Source organism: Spermophilus citellus (genome assembly GCF_964194105.1).
Source record: "Spermophilus citellus genome assembly, chromosome: 3".
Taxonomy (NCBI): Eukaryota; Metazoa; Chordata; class Mammalia; order Rodentia; family Sciuridae; genus Spermophilus; species Spermophilus citellus.
Window position 1 is genome coordinate 71968062 of NC_138184.1, and position 24226 is coordinate 71992287.

Consider the following 24226-nt stretch of genomic DNA (forward strand, 5'->3'; position numbering starts at 1 on the left):
AGCCTGCAGATGGGAACAGATCCTCCTTTAACAACATGTGGATGTGGGCTGTGCAAATTTCTGCCTCCTTCAGCACCCCCCACCTGGTACATGCATGTTTTGTGGCAGCTGCTCCTTCCCACTATATTTGGGTTGCAGTTCTAGCCCTTGCCTACTGGCTGTTCTCTACAAGCCATACCCTGTACCTATAGCTCCTCACACAGTGACTGGCTGATTCTGCAAAAAAAAAAAAAAAAGCTGAGGCTGAGCCACTATGGGGACCTTGATGAGAGCACCCTGCCCAGAGAGCACCACAGCTCAGCCTGACATTGGTGGATGCATTGGCAGAACTCTAGCCGAAGACCCAGGCTGCTCAGTACTCTTCCCTGCCCAGAGACTACCCTGGACATGGCCCCACCCCAGCACATTCATGGTAGAACTAGAATTCAGACTTAGGGACCCAGGCCCCTTGTCCTGGATGGGTTGGTGAAAGCAGCACAGCTCTCACTTGCATGGGCACTGAACCTTCAGACATTGTCCTCCAACCCAGCCTGGGAGGCTGAATCAGTAGGTATAAGTTCTGTCCAGTTGACACCCCAACCTCTCTGGACCTTAGATTCCTCATGTGCAAACCAGAAGATACTTGTGTTGGCTGGCCATTGTTTCCAGGGTGGCTGAATAGCAGTGTGATTGCTACTTTATTGATAGATACACTCTCACCAGTACCTAGGGAAGTTCAGGGCCAGCAGAGACCCCCTAATTTGCAGAGTGATGGCAGAAGGCACAGGTAGGCCTGACTTGCTAAAGAACTACTTGACAACAAACACAAGGCAGGAGGAACATTTGGCCAGCCCTGCGCTACATTGTGTCTTGAGGGAACCCCCTACTCCTCTGAGTTCAGAGGAGTGCTGCCCTGTCCCCCTGAGGAAGCTCAAATATGCAGGGACACAGAACAACTAGGGACCTGATTCTGGCCATTGATCCTCCAGAGCCCAAGTCTTATTGTGGCTTTGGCTGTCCTCTAGGGAAAGAGTTGGGTAGGGCCTATCCTATCTGGTCAGATAGGCAGTCCACTCAGGTTGACAGGCCAGCACATGAGACTGGACTATATTGGCCACAAGGTATGTCTCCAAACCCAGTTTTAGGAGGGCCTGGCATCTGCGCAGGCTGGTACAGGGGGACTAGAAAGCCAGGATCCAAATGGACTTTCCCTAGGCACTGCACATCATGCTTGTTTTGTAGGCTGCTGGTGGGTCCCAGGTCCTATGCAAGTCATTGTACTACTTGATGTGTCTGAGTTGGTTCTAAGTGTTTTTTGTATAAAACCTATGCCAAGAAAGAAAGACAAACAGGAGGGAGAATGGCCAAGGTAAGTCAGGGCCAACTGAGTTAGGTCTGTTCTGCCTAGATGGCAGAATCAGGAGAGCCAGAGGCAGCCATCAGTCGGTGATGGGCTGGTCACTCAGGAATGATGCAAGCATTTGTTTCACAATAGCCCTGGCAGCACCCAAGCCCACGAGCCTGTGCAGCCTAATTAGGAGACTCAGCTTCCAGGTCCCCATGGGGAGGGGGGCAGACAGAAACTCGCAGCAGCCTTGGTTAATCGCCTTAAAAGTCTCTTGTTTGTATAGCACAAACTCAACTTGGCATTGGCCCAAATCAACTTGTTTTTTTACTGTCAGGTTCAGATTCTGGAGATGCCATCCAAGACGTCAGTGTGCACCCTGAAGCCGGAGGCAGATGCCAAGCCAGGCATGCCCATGTGCCTGAGGCTGTGGCAGGTAAGGCGAATGTTCACCAGCCACGCCCTGCTGCCACACCCGCCAGACTGTGAGTCATGCCCCATTCAGGATTTGATTTGTTGTCAAACCAATTGGACAGTATCCCCTTCAGAGAACATGTGTACCTGCTACCACAGCCCCAGTGTCCTTGGCCAGACCTGTGCTCCTACCCTTCCTTACACCGCCACACTCCCAGTTGCTGCTGATTCTAATTCCAAAGGGCTCCTGCAAATTTCTCAGAGAGCCCTGGCTTTGGTGCTTATCCTCTGCAGGCCCAGTTGGGCTCACCCTTCAGGGTAACCTCCTGCTGGTGATGGTAAGGAGGGGACAGAAGTGTCAGCTGCCTCCCAATGGGGATTCAAGCCCTTCTCCTTGGCACCTTGGTCCCAGGCTTTGCTGAGGCCAAAAGAGAAAATACTGACTAACTTTGGCAACCCCTCATGGCCCTCATTATGCTTGGAATTAATTCTTGTGCTTCTCTTAGAGGTAGGAGTGGGCTTCTTAACACTTTGACTGCAGCCCCCTGGGAATTTCTGACCCACAGCCATTTCTTCTCAGTTTTATTTTCTAGTTAGAGTTAGGAGGCCTCTCCTGATGTTGTTAGCAGAAACTGGGGCCCTAGTTTTCAGTGGGGCCTGGGATGGGTCCTCCCCCAGGCAGCCCTTCTGGAGATGAAGCCTCTTTCCTAGTGATCCGCCTAGGTCAGCACTTTCCCAGTGTTTCCCCTCCTGGGGTCACTGGTGTCTACAGTAGCAGAGTAGATGTGTTCATTCTAATGTGTTCATTTGCAAAGAACCCCAGAAACTTCTTTGACATTGCAGAACCCATGGTGGGCAGATTATTGAGCAATACCTATCTCAGGAACAATTGATAAATCTCAGGTCATCTTGCTAAGAACAACCCTGTCCATGGTCAGGGAGAAGCAATTCCTGCCTTGTGCCTGCTGCTTCTTTGAACTCAGAAATTTCTAAGTGTTAGATGAGATGGACCTCTGTAGTTTGGAAGTATCTAATTACCACACAGGAACCACTGGAGTAGGCACTCCCAGAGACCCTGTCCCAGGTATTTCTGTCCACCCACATAAGCAGAAAGATTGCTGGCCTATCTTGCATCTGGTGCCATCTGCAGTTTCTTGACTGAGAAGGTCAAAGTTGGAATTCAAGATTTTCAAAAAGCTGATCCTGGGTGTTCCCTCTGCTGCTGGAGCCTCTTGGAGAGAAGCCCCTAGGGAATTTGAGGAGGTGGGGGCTTCTGAGAGGCTTAAAAGTCTCATGAAATGATGAAGTAAAGGGCCTCATGCTGTCACATTTGCAACCATACCCTAGGTATTAAATAGAGCCTAGGTCATTGCACTTAATGTGTCCACACAGGGTTCCTTTGTAGGCTCATTGGTACTTTCCTGGAAGGACAAACACCCCCTCACTCCACACACACACCCCTAAATGCCACAGGCAGTGACCATGATGCTCATAGGACCTGGGGGGCAGGTCACCTGCAGCTGTACTTCTATTCCACTCCCTGAGAAATGTGGGTCATTGCACAATCATCCAAAAATTCCAACAGAAAAATGTGTAGAAAGGGATGTACAAACTTGTTAAGGTAATTAATATAGTTGACAGAAGGACAAATCACGGTTTTGCTGGTGATATGGATCCAACATTAAGTATTCAGCTGAAAAAAGTAACTTGGAATGTTCCTCTTTTTCTACCCAAACCTAAAGATCTGGGTTATAAACTTATTAACCTTAGTGTGGCAGAGTGACTAGACTGGATATTTTTTTCCTGAAACATTGAGGTCTATTATTTTGTTTCTCAAAGCAACTGACCTACATTGTTTATTATTGCATAAAAGGTCAGGATCCAAATCAGGCTGGAGGCAGTATCATTGGCACCAACTTCAGAGCAAGGACTTCCCAATTCCCTACTCTCTGGCCCACTCCAGCTGGACCCACCTGAGTTGGGAAACAGAGAGTTGGGGGCTCCCCATGGGACTCTGGCCTGCTATAATCCCTAGGCCACATAGGGACAGGACTACAGAGTGAATTCTTAGCTCCAGATCTTAGTTGGGGGTGAGGGGAGGAGCCAGAGATAAGTAGATCAGAAGACTACAGCCTCTTATCCCTGAAGGGGCCCAGCAGCACCAAGGGTGTGGCCACCAGGGGCTCCCCTACCATGATAGCCTATCTGATCCATGGTGTCTGATACTGGGAGGCTGTAGAAACCTGGGGCATAGCAGAGAGCTAGATGGCCAGGTGCTGGACTAGTAGTAGTGGCTGGGAGGGACCAAAACTATAGGGCAACTCTCTCCAGACCAGGCTGGTTCTTAATTTGTCATGGAACCATGACAGGTGGATTATCATACCTAGCCTCTGAATTAAGTTGTGCTTAGCCCTCAGGGGCCACAGCCTTCACTCAGAGACTGGCCAGAACCAATGTCAGCGATAAAGATAAACCCTTGGACCAGTTTCAGCTCATAAGACACAGAAGGAGAGTATCCTATGAAGGAGGGAGAGTGGGAGGCTTGGCTAAGGCTCTAAAATTGGGAGTAGATACCACCATAAAGCACTACCCTAGGGGAGTAGATCCAAGTGACCCTATGCAAGTTCTTTAGAATGGCTTCTGGGGCAGTATACATTACCTCAGCTGTTAGCAGGGGCTGGTGTGTGTTCTTGGTTGGATGCAGAGTTCCAGGCTTCTCCCACCTGGTCCTGACACTGACCTAGATACAGACAAAGCTGTTGGCCCAGGGAAGCACATCTGGTAAAGGCTTGATGGCCTACACAGACTTGTAGTACAGAGAGTGTTTCTACTTTGGCACACTCTATGTCCATGTCTGCGAGAGGAATGACATGTGTCTGCACAAATCATTTCCAAGCAAGTGATCTGAAAAGCACCAGTATGAAACTCTTCCCTGTGATGAAACTACAGGAACAGCACAGCAGCACCTCTAGGGCCTCTGCCCAGTGGAGACAGGGCCAGCACATGGGGATCTGTGCATCCAGAGACCCTAGGCAGACCTGCCTCTCAGGATTGAGCTGAAGGGCACAGGGTGGGCTTGGCAGGGGAGTAGGACGTGACTCTAGATGATGCTCAGGAAGACACAGAGCCGCCAGTACCTCCTTCTAGAATCCTCCTTTCTTCCTGTTTTTTTTTGTTTGTTTGTTTGTTTGTTTGTTTGTGTGTGTGTGTGTGTGTGTGTGTGTGTTTGAATTACCATCAGGATGCAGTCTGTATACAAGCTGTTTCTGGGGACATATGGAGGTTGCCTCTAGACCGGCTCTGGCCTTGGCAGGTTCGCCATATCTACGTACAAGCCTGGGGTGATTTTGCCCTTCCTGTTCCTGCTACAGCCCTGCAGCCATCCCTCCAGTGGCCCCAGGCCTAGCTTCTCCAGTTCCCATAAAACATATCCGCAGCCTTAGCTTCTCACCCCCAGCTTTTTTTTTTTTTCTTTGAGATAGTCTTGCTCTATTGCCCACACTGATCTTGAACTCCTAGACTCAAGTTATCCTCCTACCTAAAGCTCTGAAGTAGTTGTGACTACAGCATGCTCCACTGTGCCTGTCTCTTATGATACTAATGAGAGCTATGGTCTTTGTAATGTTTGAGGATGTAGTGTCCACTCGAGTAACCCAGGCCTCCTTGCCCAACCATCCAAGTTTTCTTTTGGTTAACTGCTTTTAGCTAGGACTGATGGTTGCATCCCCCAGGGTGACTTGGAATCCTGCAGTGCTCTTCTTCTGTAGTTGTTTCAGAGGCTAAATAAACGAGGCATCCGCCCAGGGCGCAGAGCCCTCTGACCCTTATCCTCATTCATCATGATAGCAAGGACTGCTAGAGCCTGCTCACACCAGACTTCCAGGGGCGGGTGCTTCCGCAGCCACGTTGACAAAGCACAGAAAGTTCGTTTTTCAATTAGATGGAGTTTGCAATCTTCATGGCTGGTGGTTATAGACAGGTGACCAACCCTAGCAAGGGGGTCCTTGATCCTCTGGCCTGAGAAGTGGAGGCAGTTAGATAGGTCCCCATCAGTCTCAAGGCATTGGCAAATGCCCAGATGTACCCCTTTGGGCAAGATGAAATGCTGGCAGCTGGTAAGAAGCAGCATGGCCCTGTGAGGCCTTAGGGGCTTGGCTGGTATACTCAGGGATTTGCCCTCCAGCCCCTCAGGTGCTTAGCAATGGCCCTGCTAAGACCCATATTGGTTGTAGTAGTCATCAAGGTACTCAGGTATACAAGGTATACAGGAGAACACAAAGGGGTGCAAAGCCTCAGGAGTATCATGAGAGCATAGGAAACTACTCCCAGGCTGGTCTACCCCACCTCTGGGCCCAGCATGAGAGGTAACCTGTCTCTGGATCCCTGTCTTCCTGTAACTCACTGAAGGTAGGGGACTTCAGGGAGCTGACCACTCTGTTGTTCCCTGCAGGCTAACCCTGGCCCCCGCCCTCTCCTTCTGGTCGGCTATGAGGATGGATCAGTGGCCCTGTGGGACATCTCAGAGCGGAAGGTGTGCAGCCGCATTGCCTGCCATGGGGAGCCAGTCATGGGCCTTGACTTCGACTCCCAGAAGACCAGAGGCATCTCAGGCTCTGCAGGAAAGGCGCTGGCTGTCTGGAGCCTGGATGGGCAGCAGGCCCTACAGGTCAGTGTGCCGGCCCTGGACCTCATTTATCCTGCTCTGCACTAACAGTCTGATAGGCTGAAACAATATTTAGGCATGAAGAGGAGCTGCTGCAGATCCCTAGCTAATTAATCACTTGGAGGTAGTGCAGGAGGGCCTGTCTGCTGCTGGCACAGGGGAAAGGGGTGTGGGCGTGGGCCAGCCGTTCACATGGTTTGGGTTTCTCCTAGATCTCAAGTTAACAGCCGTCACATCTTGTCCATCTAGAGAAAGGCACGTAGAGTCCAGGCAGAACCAACCCCTTTGTGAAAACTCAGAGGAATTTTGTCAGTAAGGAACTGATTAATCAAAAAAAAAAAAAAAAATCAAAAACCAAACTCTGGAATGCTCCACGGAACCATGGCCCCAATGGTGGTCTATAACCTAACTCTAGGGAGGTTGTTGCTCATGGGTAGCAGGAAACAGGCTATGAGGCCTCAGATCTGAGTGGGGGTTGCTGGAAATCTCCTCATGATGTCTCATAGGCTGTTCCAGTTGGTGTGGCTTGAGGATTGCCTGTTGTCCAAGCTTGGACCAATGGCCACAGTGCCCAGCACAGGGTGGCCTGGCTTGTGTGCTTTCCCCCATTTGGGATGGGAGAGTTTGGGTTAAGGTGGGGGTATATGAGACATGCTCAGACCTTTCTATGGTGCAGGTCTTCTGAGGAGCCACAGGCCACAGGCCCTGCCTTGGCCTGGGTACATACTGGTTCTGGGGGTGGGCAAAGAACTCCATTCACCAGGAGCCTCAGAAGACAAACTTGGCCTCCACCAGCAAGTAGAAACTTTGGAAACAGCCCTGTGAAAAAGGTCTGATGTGGAGGGGTGCCAGGTGGGAGTTGTGTGTCCCTCAGGGTGACTGGTAGCAGAAGCCACAGCAGGCCCAGCTCTCAGCCCCATTGGGGCTTTTGGACCCACAACACCAAAGACAGGACCCATGCCTGCCCTCATCTGTGGTGTGTGGTATTCCAGGCTTCCCACACACTACAGGAGTGTACAAAGAGGACATTGCCAAGACCCTTCCTAAGACGGGGAGGCCTATCTCAACAACCTCAGCATTTCCTAGCCCAGACCCTGCTGCCAAGGGGAAGGAGCTCACCTTTGGCCCATTGGACTCCCCTGAATAGACAGACACTGACACAGAACTGAGGCACATGGACCAGGGGTGGACGCTGAGTAAAAGTAGGGGTGCAGATAGTGCTGAACAGCATTCAGGCCCCTGTGGTACCACCAAACCTGGAATGCAACTAGGGGCATCATCCTAAAGACTTATGGAAAAGGGACCAAGTAAGGATAGCAAGGGCAGAGGTCATTGGGTGGGAAAAGAGTGTTGTACAAGGAGACTGACATGGAACAAAGCTAAAAGGACAAGATAGCAGCAGCCTAGGGACAGGTACTGAAGTCAAGCATGGGAAGACCTTGGACTGCCCCATTGGAAGAATGGAGTTTAGAGCCAGAGTGAGGGGCTAGCAGAAGCACCCATAAGGTTGTGCCCACTGCCTTGGTATAAGGCTGGCCTAGCATCCCTGCTAAGCAATATCTGAACAGAGCCCTGCATGATCATGCCCAATTAGACCCCAGTACAGAAGTGTGAGAGATGGCAGTATGGGGCCTACAGGTAAGGCAGGCACATATCATACTCAGAGTATAGGTTCATACCCCCTGGGTACCACCTTTTTTCTGGGGGACCAGCCTGTGACAGGTGCACAGTGAACTCAGAGTAAGGTATTCTATTTGTCCCTCTGTTAGTCCATCAGTGTCCCAGAGAGGCCCTCAGAGGCACTGCTGTGAGGGCAGAGCTTCTCATGCCTCACCCAGAAAGAAGTATCTCCAAGGTCTCAGAATCATGGACCTGGGTTGTGATCAGGTGTGAAAGCCATAATGCTAAAGGTCATTTGTACAAATTGAAGGCTGAGCCACTCTGGGTGCTGGATCTGCATGTTCTGAGCTGCTACCAGGTAGGCATGGGGGCAGGGAAGGTCTCCTCATACCTTTCCCTCCTTTTCCTCAAACCTGACGGGGAGACTCATCAGTGCCACCCCTTATGGGTTCCGGTGTTCATCCCCCAGTGATTTAACCCTCATCAGCCTGACTTTGTAAAGAGCTGAAGATCAACATGGAAATGGAAGGAGACCCTCATTGTTATACAAAATTATATATAAGAGTTTACGAGGGGAATGGGATAACAAACATGGAGGGAAATGAATTTCAATAGATGGGGTAGAGAGAGAAGATGGGAGGGAAGAGGAGGGGGGATATTAGAGGATAGTAAAGGTAGCAGAATACAACAGTCACTAATATGGCAGTATGTAAAAATGTAATGTGTAACCGATGTGATTCTGCAATCTGTATTTGGGGTAAAAATGGGAGTTCATAACCCAATTGATTCTAATCTATGAAATATGATTTGTCATGAGCTTTGTAATGTTGTGAACATCCAATAAAAAAAAAAAAAAAGAGCTGAAGATCAGGCAGCTTCTCCAAGATCTCTGTGGCTCCCCACCTAGGCTTCCCTGTACCCGGTACTCTGTGAAGGGGTTGTTCTGGCCCAGGTCTACTTGGTCTCTCTTGGCATGTTTGGGAAACAGCTGCTCGAACTTAAGATTTAAATTTATGGGGTACGTTCCAATCCAGAGATGAACTTTTACTCTACTAATGAATTGAAAAGTTAAAGCAGAAGGGGGAAGCAGGAATTAATGAATTGAAAAGTTAAAGCAGAAGGGAAACCAGGAATTAAAGTGATTGGGGTGATGGTAGGCCCTGGGCAGGTCTGGCTCAGCCTCCCACATCAAAGGAAGAGGAGAGTTCCCCAACCCCCCCGCCCCCACTGAGCACCAACTGCTCCTGCTGCTGAAAGAGGTCCTGGGAGGGGAGGGAATAGCCCCATGGAGAGGGTAAAGGCAGATATTCCATGCTTTACCTGATGGCATGTCCAGTGCAGGTCCCATAGACCCTGAAAATTTTAGTTTCCGTAAACACCAGACCTCTGGGGAGGAAGCATTCTTGGGTGTTTTAAGGATGCAAGCCATCTGAGAGCTGCCTTGATAACCTGGAAGTAAGTGAGGTGATTCATGCCCTCAGCATCCAAAAGCATTCTCACCTATGCCATGGTGCTATATAACATGGCTACATGCCTTGGCCCAAGACCTACATGCCACAGATGTGCCTTTCTTATGTCCTTCTGTTAAAACCTCTAATGAGCCCAAATCAATCTCTCCCAGGCCGGCGCTGGGAGCAGACGTGGATGAGGAAACCTCAGAACACGGGTAATCAGAACCAGATGGCAGCCATGCTGTGCATTCCTGGCACCTGAGGTCATGTGCTATAAGAGCCACTGGTGGCCCGAGATCCTTTCTAGAAGGCCCTGCCCCAGGCCATGGCCTGGTCAGGGGCTGCTGTGGTGACCAAGAGACTACTTACTCAGGATGATACCCAGGGCTTGTCTTGGAGACATTTGGTGACACTAGAGCTGTGGGCCTGCCTTACCCAAGTGGCTTTCCCATGAGCCATCATGTTTGGGCTTGGCTGTCGTCGAAAACAGGTGGTATGCAGGCCCTGCTCCTTCCTCCCATATTGGGGCAGGGCCCACAGCCTTGAAGCAGGGACTGATTTACAGCTAGTAGTATTTTTAGTATTTTTAAGTCTTTAAGTAATAATCAGGCTTCTCAACCCCAGTCAGCCCTGGGCTGTGCTGTCCCCATACTATACTCAGTGAACATTCTGGCTGCACCACAGTGGTAGCTGCTCCCCTTCCTCTCCTTGGCTCTGCCAGGAGCTTCCCTTTAAATGGCAGTAGCAGAGCTACCTATGACAGCCAGGAATGAGACTGCAGGGTCCAGGGCCAGCTACCCGTGCATCCAGAGTTTCTGTGCCTATTGTAACAGGAGACAAGGATGAGGGCACAGACCTCTGGCCAGTGTTTTTGCATTCCCTTCATCCTTGGGAACACAACCCCCAGGACAGGTGCTGACCTTTTTCCGCTTTAGGTCTCTGCACAGACTTCTTGTCTCCCTCATTGTATACCAGGAACTCTGTCCTCTTGCCAGGCTCTCTGCCTTAATGTCATCACCCATTTCCAGGAGTGGCTATGGTAGGTGTAGAGTCACTTCTCTCCCTGAGAACAGTGACTGCTCAGCTAGTTGCTCAGTACAGCCAAGTCCCTTGGTAGAAGCTGGATATTTTAGCCCCTCACAGGTGAAATCACTGGTGTGGAAGCATGAGAAAGCTAGTGTTAGGCTGCCCACTGCACTGCCTGTGAAGACCACAGTCCAGGGCTCTGTTGAACCCTTATGCTTGACCTGGAGCAACAGGGGACATATTTAAAAGCAGCACTTTTCTCCCGGAAAAACTTCACACAGTTGGGAAATTTGTAGAAAGAGGGAATAGCAAGGAAGTGACCTTGAGTCCCTGAGTAAGTGTTCCTAGCCAGGCTCACTGCTTGTTATCCAGAGATCCCTTCTCTACCAGGGGAGAGTTCACAGGAGAGAAAAGAACAAGATGATATCAAGTCAGTCTTTTGTCCTGGTTCCTAGCTTCCAGTGTTCCCTGGGCCAACAGTGTTCTGGTCCTTGGAAGTCAAGGAAAGGACTTCTGTGTCTGCAGACATAGGCAAGTACATCCCACAAACACCTACACTGCCTCATGGTCCTGTCCAGCATGGGCCATCAGCTGGGTCATGGTAATGCTCCTGAAGGCAGCTTGTATGTAGAGCCAAGTGGGGATAAAGGGGCCGTGTAGAGGGGAGGGTACAGCCCAGCAGCTGGGCACTTTGCACACTGAGGACCCATCTGGGCTTATGGTTATAGAGTTGAAAACCTGTTCAGCCGCTTGTATGCAAGCATAAGCAGGAAGCACACAGGTTCCCTAAAGCTAGAGTTCTATCTATAGGACTTTGTCTATAGGAATTTTTCTATAGGATTAAAAATCTTCAAGGTATTTTCCTAATGATGAGATCAACAGAAGGCAAGTGAAGTGTCCTGGACACAGGGATAATGCTGGCTGAGATAGACAGCCAGAGAAGGGTGAGCCCATGAGGGGTGGTCAGGGCTGGTGGACACTGAGGACATTGGCAGATCCATAAATAGGTGGACTCAGGCACTGGAGAGATGACTGAAAGAGAGGAGGTTGGGCTGATAGGGTCCTTGGCCATGAGATAACAGAAAAAGTGACAAGGCGATTGGAGGATAAGCAGTTGAGGTGCTGGTTGTATGTAGAACCCAGAACTTGCCTCATGTGTGGGCAATGACATCCCAGACTAGGCTGGATTAACAAGGAGGCTGTGTTTGCAGCAAGTTATTGAGAGGTTTTCATCAGGTGAGATTCCTTCTTGTGGGGGAAGAATCTGAATCATGAATAGGTGCTGGATTTTACCCAATGTGTTTACTACATCTCTAAGACTGGTAGGGCTTTTTTCCCAGAATCGTAATTTAGTGAGTTTTGTTGTTCAAAACTTTTGTTTGTTTGTTTTTTAATAGCAACCGAATAAAGTCAAGTGTGGTGGAACACATTTGTAGTCCCAGCTTTTCAGGAAGCTAAGGCAAGAAGATTTCTTGAACCCAGGAATTTGAGACTAGCCTACTGAACCCAGGAATTTGAGACCATCCTATTCTATGCAACATAACAAGAAGTCCTAAAATAACCTAATATTTAGCGTGTTGTCTTCTCACTCTGCTGTGCTCAGCTGGAGATGTTCAGGGCCTTGGATTGGCCAGTACCTGCTCTCTTTCCCTCACCTAATGCTGTGAATGGTATAGAAGGACAAGAAGCCCTAAAATTTGGGAGGCAAGCAACCCCTCTTTAGTCTGATTGATGAATAGCTCTGGGCAGGAAGAATCTGCTTCATTGTTGTTTTATTTTGTTTCCAGTGCTGGGGGTGGAACCCAGGGCTTCATTTGTGGTTGGCAAGTGCTCTACCTCTGAGCTATACCCCAGACTGAAATCTGCTTGAATGGCCATGGTCAATTTGGTTCTGATTACCACTATGGCAGGTATTTTCTCTGTAGAGATGGTTCAATTTTTTCTTTCTTTCTTTCTTTTTGTAGTGCTAGGAGTCAAACCCAGGGTCTTGTGAATGGGAGGCAAGCACTCTACCAACTGATCTATATCCTCAGCCAAAATGGTTCAATTTTTGTAGATTTATTTTGGCTTTCTGATTTTAAGAGAAGTTTGCATTTTTCTAGGAATGTGTCTATAGGACTAAAAATCTTCAAGGTATTTTCCTAATGACCATTTTGTAGTTGTTTGTAATGAATATGTACATTTTTGCCATATTCACAGTATTGTGCCTTTTTATTTTTGATTAATCATCTCCCCCTGTCTGTCTGTCTGTCTGTCTCTCTCTCTCTCTCTCTCTCTCTCTCTCTCTCTCTCTCACACACACACACACACACACACACACACACAGGATTAAACTCAGGGTTGCTTGATATTTTTAAGTTTCTGAGGCTGGCCACAAACTTGGAATCCTCCTGCCTCAGCCTCCTGAGTCACTGAGATTACAATCTTTGTTGATCTTGAAAGTCTGCATTTTTTTTTATTCATTATTTCTGTTTTTATTTGTCTCTTTCTTTTTTCTGTATTCTCTGGGTTTGCCCTGTCACTCTAACTTAAATTGGGTATGTAACTCGTCAGTTCACAGTCTTCGTTTACCTGTGTATTCCCACTGGATGACCCTCTAGCTGCATCCTATAACATGAGATGTCATCATCTTCATCATCCCTCACTTGTAGGCAAACCTGTTTTTATTTGTTTTCTGGCTGCTGAGCTGATTAGAGGGTTTTTACTGTTCCAAATGTTTTGTTTGATTCTCCCCCCAACTTCAGTTATCTTTTAGTTTTCAAATTCTAACTTAATTACATTGTGGTCAGAGAACAAGGTCTGAATGATATCAGTTCTTTGAAATTCGAAGGGCCCGTCCAGTTTGCATAAGTATTCCATATGTGCTTAAAAAGAAAGTTCCTTGTGCTGTTAGACACACAGCTGCACATGTAAACACTGGATCAGGCACAGAGGCCTGGCTGTGGGCAAGGTCGAGGGACCCTGAAGGTAGACCTCATGCTGTACCCATCTTGTTACTTTTCCCTGAGTTCCTGTCCATTTTTGATCTGTGCATTTGGAAGCTACCTTAGGAACACGCAAGTTTAAAATGATAATCTTCCTGGTTAATTGGTCCTGTTTTTAGTCACCCTCATTATTTCCAGAAAGGACTTTTGCCCAAAAGCCTATTTGTATGTACTAATTAGTATGGCTCAGGCTGAGTTTCTTTTGGTTACCACTTCCTTTTATCAATTTTGGAGTTTTTGATCCTTTTCCCTTCATTCTTCCTGGCCCTTCAGATACAGATGTGTCTTACTGAGCTAAGTGACTGCCTTTTGAACTGTGAAGTTGCCCAGGACATTCTTCCATTTCAGACCCTCCTCCCATAAGCCAAGAAAGCCATCCTTTCTTGGGGCTTGTTGGTAGCCATTGCTGGTGGCCTCTGGGTTTGTGCACTTGGGTATGGATGGTGCCCAGAGATGATGCTCTGGAAAGTTGGCCATTGGGCCCATATTTCAGCATTCTGCTTCTGCTAGGCTGTTGAAAAGTCATCTCCCAGCCCAGTAACCTTCCACTATCGGCCTGTCCCACAGATTTTGACATATTGTATCTTTGTTTTAATCTAGTTCCAAGTATTTTCTCTTTTTCCCTTGAGATTTCTTCTTTGATCCATAGGTTTCTTAGAAGTATATTAGTTAATTTCCAAATATTTGTTGATTTTATAGATATTTTTAATCTAGTTTAATTCTGTTGTCAGTGAATGTTATCCTGTACAATTTCAATGTTTAGAAATTTATGGAAGCTATTTTTTGGTCTAGCACATGGTGTGTCTTGGGGAGTAGACCACATGTTTTTAGAAAGGACGGGTGTTCTGCAGTTGTTGGGTGGAGTCTTCTGTCAGCATGAGTTAGGTCACTCCAGGCAGTCTGTAGTTCAAGTCTTCAGCATCCTTACCGATTTTTTTTTTTGGTCTATTTTTCTACCAATTCCTGAAGGAGAGGTCTTAAAATCTCTGATTGCGATTGCAAACATGCCTTTTTCTCCCTTCAGTTCTGCTAGTTTTGCTTCATGATCATTAAAGCTTTTGTTAGGGATATAAGCACTTCAGATTATTACCTCTTCCCTTGATCCTTTGTTCATTATGAAATGTCCTTTTGTGTGTATGCATGTTGCTGAGGATTGAACCCAGGCCTTCATATATGCTAGGTAAGCGATCTATTCTCAGTTATATCACTAGGCCTAAAATGTCCTTCTTTATTGCTTATGATATTCTATGTCTTAAAGTCACCTTAACATCAGTTTTCCTAGGTTTTTTCCTTGCAACTTTTTCCATGCTTCTATTTTCAACCTATTTTGATCTCTTCATATTTTATTTATTTGTTTTGGTACTGGGGATTGAACCAAGGGGTGCTTTATCACTACATCCCCAGCCCTTTTTATTTTTTAATTTGAAATAGTCTCCCTAAGTTTCTGAGGCTGGCCTTAAACTTGCAATCCTTGTGCCTCAGTCACTGAGATTACAGGCATGCATCATCATGCCCAACTTGATCTCTTCTTTTTTGGGGGTAGGGTGGGGTACTGGGGATTGAACTCAGGGGCACTCAACCACTGAGCCCCTCCCCAGCCCTATTTTGAGGGTTAAAATTAGAGACAGAGTCTCACTGAGTTGCTTAGTTCTTCACTTTTGCTGAAGCTGGCTTTGAACTCATGAACCTCCTATCTCAGCCTCCCAAGCCAGTGGGCTTACAGGCCTGCGCCACCACACCCAACTGATCTCTTCATATTTTAAAAAAATATCTTTTGTAGACAGCATGTACTTGTTAATTCTTGCATTTTGATTGTTTCTGACAATCTATACCTTCTAATAGGAGCATTCAATGTATTTGCATTTAATGTAGCTATTGAAACATCTGGAAGTAAGTCCATCTTTAATATTTGTTTTCTACTTCTTCTGTTTTTGACCCTTCTTGTGTGCTTTTCCTGCCTTTTTTAATGTTAATCAAATAGAGTTGTGCATCATGGGCTACATTCTGAGAAATACATTGTTGAACATTTTCATCATTGTTTGAACATTGTAGGGTATGCTTTGACAAACCTAGATGGTACAGCCTACCTGTACCTGTATAACCTAGTCTCCATGGCATGTGTCTTCATAATATGTTGGTCAGTCCATCATTGGCCAAAAGATCATCAGGTGGCATATGACTACATTTTATTTTTAGTATTTAGCTTCATTTTCTGTCTTGGCATCTTAACTATATCTCTTGTATTTTTTTTCCTGTGTGATTACCCATGAGTTAAAAATATTCATCCTTATCAAAGTCTGTGTAGACAGTGTTGTCCACATCTCACCTCACAAATGTAATAATCATATATTAGTACCATTCCATATATCTACTCCCCAGTCCTTATTGCTGCTATTGCTATATATTTGACTGCTGCACATATCAGAAACTCCACAATATTAATTTTAAGTCATCTGTAGTTTAAGAAAACAAGAAATTTTAAAATATATTTACTCACTTATTTTGTAGTGCTCCTCCTATAAAATTAAATTCCTTTAACTGGAAGAACAGCCAAGAAATGTAGTGCAGTTCTGCTGGCAAAAAAATTTAACTAGTTTTTTGTTTTGTTTTGTTATTGAAGTACTGGGTCTGGGTATTGAACTCTGGAGCACCTACCACTGGGCCCTTTTGTTAATTTTTTATTTTATACAAGGTCTTGCTAAATTGCTGAGGCTGGCCTCAAACTTGGTAATCCTCCTGCCTCAGCCTCCTGAGTCACTGGGATTACAAGCATGTACTACCATGCCCATCTCTGGTTCACTGTTTCTAATAAGAAATGCTGTTATCTTCTTTTCATTGCCAAGTATACAATGTGTCTGATATTTCTTGGCTGTGCCCAAGATTTTCTTTTTTATCATTGATTTTCAGTAATTTGACTTATCATTTACTTTTATGTAGGTTTTGCTGAGCTTTTGACCTATAAATTGATGTTTTTCTCTAAAATTGGTAAATTACTGGCCATTATTTCTTTAAATATTTTTTCTCCACCCTTTCCTTTTTTTTCAACTTCCTGGGACTTCAATAAATTTGACAGTTCGACATTGTCTCATTGATCCCCGAGGTCTGTTTGTTTCCTTTTATCTTTTCTCTTCTTCAGATTGGGTAATGTCTGTTGATCTGCTGTGTAGTTCACTAACTTTATAGAAAATCATTTCCTAATAATTCCCAATCTGCTGTTTGTTCTATAAATATTTTATTTGAGTTATTGAGATGTTCAATTCTTTATTTCTCTTTTTTAATATAATTTCTATTCTTCTACTGATAGTTCCTATCTGCTAACTCACCCAGATAATTTTTGTAATTATTTGAATGCAATTTCCTTAACTAAAAAAAAAATTTAAATAGCTTCTTTCTAGTCTTTATTATGTTCACTATCTGTACCATTTGGGGATCAGTTTCTGTTAACTGGTTGGTTCTCCCCAGCCAGCTTGACTGTGGGTCTTATTTCCTATTTCTTTGCATGTCTAGTAAATTTTTGTTTGTGTGCCTGATATAAATAATACATTATAGAGACTCCAAAGTCTGTTTTTTGCTTTCAAGAATATTTACCTTTTTTTCTAGTAGGCTCTTCAGTTATTGTTGCTCACCTTGAACTTGTGTATGCTTGGTTTTGTGCTTTATTAGGGCAGGTTTATGGAAAAGTTATTCCCAAGTTCCTTTAGTGTGATAGAACTCAACTCCCAAACCTACCTCTCCTTCAGACAGGGCTTTGTTTCTAGCATTGTTACAGTATGTCTAGGTGGGATCCTTATTCCTGAAGTGAGGACATTTTGGCATCTCAGCTGGTCCCAATCCCATTTAATCCTGTAGCCGCCACACTCTGTTAAGTTCCACATAGTATGCATTGAACCATGCATAGCCTGGTCCTTGAACAAGGACTCAAGGACTTGTAAGGAACCCCCACAGTCCACAGCACCCTCAAAATACCCAGCTCCCATTTTGCTACCTCATTCCCTCAGATTTCAGCCCTCTAGCTTTCCCAAATTCTGATCTCTGCCACCCAGCTTAACATGACTGCTGTGTTCTACCTGGAATTTGTGGTCAGAACATTGTCCCTTGGCAAAGAACACTGAGGCTTGCTCATCAGCTGACCTCCTCTGCCTGTTATCTGTCTGTAAACAGTTACCGTGTGTGTTTTGTTCACTTTCATGGTTGTTTACAGTGAGATGACCAGTCTGGTATCAGTTACTGTATCATAACCACTTTTCTATGTCCTTGCTTTATGAAGGATAAGCCTATTTATTTGCCAGTCATAGTTCTTCATTGTGAATCGTACTTTTTATCATTGTTTAAGTGTCATAGATGATCTTAGTGCTTTGGCTCTAAATTTAAATTTTTTCTATTACTAAATGGGCTCCCTATTTTTCTTGTTTTCATTTTCCCTGTATATCTGCCAGTCACTCCTTTGGAGTCTCATACATAGCAGAGATCTGCATTTACCTTTGGAATCTGACCATAAAACTGTTGAGTATATTTGAATTTTTATTATCTTATGTAAATATATAGAGCAAATACTAGGAAAATAAGGTGGTTCGTGTCAGGTGGAAAAGAAGGAAATAATGCTGATTTTTTTTTCATTATTTATGGTGGAATGTCAGATAATCTCTCAAGTGGGAGGTTGACTATTATGTCTTTGACTGCATATGACAAACAATGAGCAAATCAAGTGAACTTAACCCACATCCTCTCATTACCCCCTTCCATATTTCTGTTTATTACATAACCAGTTCTATAACCATAATCCCCATGTTTTAGACTTAATCCTGCAGGTAAGCAGACTTAGCACTGTCTGCCAGACCATTTGCTGTAGTCCTCCAGTTATCTTTTATAAGAGTGAAGTTAATCTTGTTCTTCCAGAAGAGCTTATGGGAGCAATATTCTTTTGAGTTCTTACATGTTCAAAAATGTGTATCTATTGTTTTTAAGAGTTGTGACAGTTTGACTGGATATAAAATTTTTGGACCACACTTCCTTTCTCAGCCCCTGTGAGCATCACTCCACTGTCTATTGGCACAGATATAGCCATAGAACATTCTGAGGACAGCCTACACTTTATCTTCATAATCTTTTTACCTGACTACCAAAAAACTTTAGTAGCTATTAGATCTAGTATTTTACTAGAACATATCTTTTCTTTCTTTCTTTTCTTTTTCTTTTTTTGGTACCAGGGATTGAACCTAGAGGTACTTAACCACTGAGCCACATCCCCAGCCCTTCTTTATATTTTATTTAGAGACAAGGTCTCGCTGAGTGGCTTAGTGCCTTTCTAAGTTGCTGAGACTAACTTTGAACTTGTGATCCTCCTGCTTCTGCCTCCTGAGCCACTGAGATTAAGACGTGTACCACCACACCTGTCTAGAGCATATCTTAATGTTGATTGCTATATAATCTTTCTTTGGACTTAAATTGTAATACTTCAATTTCAAGAAATTAATATTGCTTTTCTAAATCAGTGAGTCCCAATATCCCGTCTCTCATTACCCTCCTGTATTCTCTCCTATTCATTTGAACTTTTTATTTTCCTAATTTTTCTCACTTTTTATCCTTCCTGCCCTCCATGTTCTTCCTGTCTTTTTTCAGGGTCTACTCCTATTTCTGCTTCCCTTTCATTTCTTTGAGTTTTTTCTTCCATTTATTTTTTGATCTCTGCCATTTCTAATCTCCTCTGTATATTGCTTGTTTTATAGAAGTAATTTGTAGAGGTAATTTAATTCATGAAGTTTTATTTTGTTAATTTGTGGCTAAATTGCTTTGTGACCCTTTCCATAGCCTTTGATAAATCCTGTCATTTGTTTTTCCCGTTTCTCTCCTCTTTTTTCTTTGTGCTATCTTTGTAGAAATGGTGATTTCCAACTGAAGATAATATGGCCCTATTAGGAGGCTCTTAAGAAAAAAAGGCAAAAGGGCTGGGGATGTGGCTCAAGTTGTAGCGTGCGTGAGGCACTGGGTTCGATCCTCAGCACCACATAAAAATAAAATGAAGAAGAAGAAAAGGCTGATACAAAGACTTCTTGATACCCATGGCCAGGCCACACACAGAGAATCAATTAGTGAAAAAAAAATCACTATCATTAGGTGTCACAGTGTTGGCAAAGTGCCTTTGTCATTAAGTGTGGGAACAGAGATGCCAGATACCTTGCAATGCAAGGTACAGTTCCACATAACCAAGAATGCTGTGTAATAGTTTTTCATTCGTTACGACCAAATACCTGAAGCAGGCCAACTTTATAAAGACGCTTATTTAAAGTTCTGGAGGTTCAAAGTCCAAGATTGGTTGGTTGACCCAAAGGTTTGTCCTCAGCAGGGCCCAGTGGTGGATGGTATCATATCAGGATGGGACCATGTGTAAAGGAATAGATTACATCAGCAGGCAGGAAGCCAGAGAGGCTGGGGTTCCAAAATTCCTTACAAGGGCACATCCCCAACTGAGCTAAGGATCTTCCATTAGGCCCCAACTCTTAAAGATTTCATACCATCATCACCACACTGAAGACCAGACTTGCAACACAGAAACCTTTAGTGAGCACATACTTAAATATACTTAAACCACAGCATATTGTGACCATGAAGGCAGCTTTGATTCCTTACTCACTTCTGGAGGCATGTGTCAGGGAGGGGGTAAGCAGGAGGCGTCCCATTTGCCCAGCACTGAGCATGGGGGCACTTGGCCTCTAGAGAAGACCAATATTCTGACAATTTCATGCAGGTAGAAAGAACCTATGTAATTCCTTATTTTGCCCAGTGCCCTCCTGCCCATTTCTCAGAACCAACCAGAGACTAGGTTTCACCCACAGCCCAGTGAGCAGCATTACTGTATAGCTTTTCTTGCCACCTCCGGTGTTGTCTCCTTCTGTGTCTTGCTCCATTTTCTGTTGCTATAATAAAATACCTGAGACTAGATAATTTATAAATAACAGCAGCCACAGTTCTGGAAGTTAGAAAATCCAAGAGTATAGTGCCAGTATTGGGTGAGGGCCTTCTTGCTTCATGATGCCATGGCAGAAGGCATCCCATGGTGAGACAGAGCAAGTGTGCTAGCTCAAATTTTTTTTTCTTATAAAAGCACTAATACCATCACAAATGCCCCATCCTCGTGAACTCATCTAATCCTATTTACTCCCAAGAGTTCCACCTCCAAATACCATCATCATAAGAATTAAGGATTAATTTTTCCAACACATGAATTTTAGGGGTGGGGAGCATATTGAAACCACAGGACCCTATCTGCACCCTGTTGGTTCCTACTCTTGTCAGCTCTCCAACCCCTTCCATGTTTCAGTGTTTGACTTTACTCTTAGTGTTTCTGAAGATGAAATTTGTGTTCCTTATTCCCCTTGCGCTTTGAGGTAGTGGCCAGGAAAAATACTGACTTCATGGGTGCAGTCAAGTTAGAAATGTTGCCTCTTACTTAGGGTACAGTATATTCCACATTATGAGGGATCCTAGGACAAGTTGTGTTGAGCTCTCTGCTGAGGGCTGGAAATTCCCTGTCTACTGACCCAAGGGCTCCTTGCTGATGAGCGTGGGAGTCAGAGCAGGTCCAGAGAAGAAGCAACTCTGCAGGGTTTCAGGCTAACCTGAGGGATATCTGAAGTCTCCCATCATGGCCAAGGGTTTGGCAGAGAGCAAAGAGTTTGTGAGGAAGAAGACAAGGAGGAGGAGCTCAGCCACAGGAAGCACATAGCTATCAGGGAACCCATGGCTATCTCCTGGTTCCAGTTATGGGATAGGACAGCAGGATATTCATGGTCAGGTCTAACACAGGTTTAGGAACAGCCTAATGTTTCTCCCCACCACCCTCTCTGTTACAGGTGTGCCACACTCATGAACTCACCAATCCTGGGATTGCTGATGTCATGATCCGGCCAGATCGCAAGATCCTGGCTACTGCAGGTTGGGACCATCGCATCCGCATATTTCACTGGAGAACAATGAAACCACTGGCTGTGTTGGCCTTCCACAGTGCTTCTGTCCACTGTGTGGCCTTTGCTGCTGATGGCTTGTTGGCTGCAGGATCCAAGGACCAGCGCATCAGCATTTGGTCACTGTACCAACGCACATGACCTGGGCACTCCCTTCTTGAAATACTCAAAAGACCGAAGGTGGACCTCTCACTCAAGCCTTGACCCAGTCATGTGAAAACTGATGCTCAAAGGCCTTTGAGGATCATCAGCTATGGTCCAAAGAGCATGGAGTTCTCACTGTCTTTATGAGGCTTGCTATTTCTTTCATGAACCACATTGTCCATATGACGATATATCTGGTAACCTCCCAAATACCTGGCACCTGTGGCCTGATGATAGGCATGGTTCTTGCTGATGCCAAATGGCAAATAACTGTCCAACAGCTTTGTCCTCACTGAAACAAAGCCATGAACACAGTGCCTAATGGCCCGTTCTTGTCATCCTCGTCTTCTGTGGGTACTCTAGAAAGAATGGCCTTGGAAGGATGAGGTGAACAGCAGGAGAGGGGGTCAGACCTCACAAAATGGTCACCCTCCTGCAGCCTTACCTGCACTACTCCCAGGTCTCCAAAAGTCCCTGAGGCAGCATCTGCCCTGCCTTATTTTTGACCCTGAGGTCCCTGGGTATACAGTACCAACATTCTTGAGAACCTCTGGTCCAGGCACTAAGCCCCATGGGTGGGGCCTCTACCACCCCACCCTACCCCCATTTATGTCCCCATTGTCTTTGGCATTATCACAGTAATCACAGAAATAGAATAGAGCTGGGGCTGAGGATATAGCTCAGTGATAGAATCCTAAGTTCACTCCCCAGCTGTGGGGGGGGAAGGGGGACTAGGGCCAACAGCCATGAAGCATGTGTTCCAGACAAAGGACAAGAATGCTGTGAGTCAATGGGAAATCTGCTAAATGCAGAAATGTTCTCTTGCAAAATGTCTAAGGAGAGCTGCTGCTCATGGACTGCCAATATCTCACCTGGAGACAAAATATGGTAAAAAAGGTGGTATTGGCGGAGACACATACCTGGCATCTGGTCCCTGGCTCTTGCTTTTTTTTTTTTTTTGTCTCATGCATGCTAGGCAAGTGCCCTACCATGGAGCCACACTCCCACATCCCCTGCTTAAGGGCACAAGCAGGATAAAATAGGCTGCTGACTAGGAGCCTGGGCCAGAACTATGCAGTGTTGAGCAGTTAGCTGATCATGTCTTGTGGCTAAAACTATAGATAGATAGACAGACAGACTGACAGACAGACTTTATTTTATTTATTTATCTTTAGTGGTGCTGAGGATCGAACCCAGGGCCTCACATATGATGGGCAAGTGCTCTACCACTGATCTACAGCCCTAGTCCTTGTGGCTAAATCTTTTTTTTTTTTTTTTTTTACATTTCATATATTTTTATTTTTATATTTTTAGAAAATCATTTCATGTCAGAAAAGTGCTATAATCAACAAATGTCTGAAGTAAAAAAATTATGTATACAAACCATAGTGTTTGACAATAAAAGATTCTAATTTCATATGTTGGCATAATCATTTTCAATGTTTCCTAAAATTACAACATTTTGTCATCAAGTGGCCTTGTGGCTAAATCTTGATGTGCGGGGACAAAGGCAGCGAACAGGCCCTCAACCTTGTATGCTTCATATGGTCCTGTTCCTGCATACCAGCCATGATCTTTGTATGGCTGGATAAGGCAGGCTGCATTCCACCCTTCAAGCAGATTCATGTCCTCCAAAGCACTATAGCTGGTGGTGTGGAAAGCTGGTGGCCCAGGATTTCTGCTTGCTCAGCTGAGCTGCCTGGAATAGCAGTGAAACCAACTCTATGAGAGCACTGGAGTCCAAGAGTCTTGACTGATGTTTGTCCAGTTTATGTCCTAGCTGATGACCATTGCTCTGGCACTGGGAACCTAATTTTGGGTCCCTCCCTTCCCCTTGCCCTAGCATCCCCAGAGGAAACCCAGCCCAGGATAGCCCCTGGTACTTCTTTTTGTTTTGTTTTGTTTTTAGTTGTAGGTACACACAATAACCTTTATTTTATTTTTATGTGGTGCTGAGAATCGAACCCAGTGCCTCACACATGCTAAGCAAGCGCTCTAAAACTGAGCCACAACCACAGCCACAGCCCCTGGTACTTCTGATGTAAGGTTCAAATTCAGTATTCACCATCATAGGAAACAAGTTCAGGCTGAGGATGTAGCTCAATGGTAGATCGCTTGCCTAGCATGTACAAAGTCCTAGGTTTGATTTCCCACCCGTGTCCGCGCGCGCGCGTGCACACACACACACACATACCCTGAATTATTACTTTCAGATCCTCCTGGGCAAGGAAAGTGCAATGAGTCAAGAGGATAGTCCTTCATCCCCAGATCATACAAAACAGGAATGGAGAGTCAGGCAAAAAGAGCACAACTAGTAGTATATATAGGGCAAGAGTACGTGAGTTGCTTTAAGTTTATAGGCAAGTATTTGACTGATCTGTTTAAAGGAAACAGCCTGAACAGTGGAAGCCCAGTCTGCTAGGCAGGAGAGATGCCTTCAGGTTCTTATCTCTGGTCATGGACTTGAGCCATGTGTGTAATGTTCCGGTGCCCAGATATCCTCCTGTCCAATGCCACAGAGTGGATTTTCTCCAGTTACCAATTTATCACAATAAAAATAGCCTGTTTTCCTTAGAGGTGCTGCTATTCCCTGGATCAGTCAGTAAGGCCTTCCTGAGAAGTCAAGAGACTAGTGGTAG

The 24226-nt window shown here is 45.3% G+C and overlaps 1 protein-coding gene across 3 annotated transcripts in view; it reads left to right on the plus strand.

Moving 5' to 3' along the window:
• The window catches only part of GNB1L (G protein subunit beta 1 like), a 69346-nt gene extending 46342 nt beyond the window's left edge, over nt 1-23004 (plus strand). For all 3 annotated transcript variants that reach the window (XM_081287619.1, XM_081287620.1, XM_081287621.1), the window contains 3 exons: nt 1662-1760; nt 6189-6404; nt 21333-23004. In XM_081287619.1, coding sequence (XP_081143745.1) covers nt 1662-1760; nt 6189-6404; nt 21333-21584 — 567 coding nt within the window. In that variant the 3' untranslated portion in view covers nt 21585-23004. The remainder of the gene's footprint in view (nt 1-1661; nt 1761-6188; nt 6405-21332) is intronic.
• Nucleotides 23005-24226: the final 1222 nt, after the last annotated feature.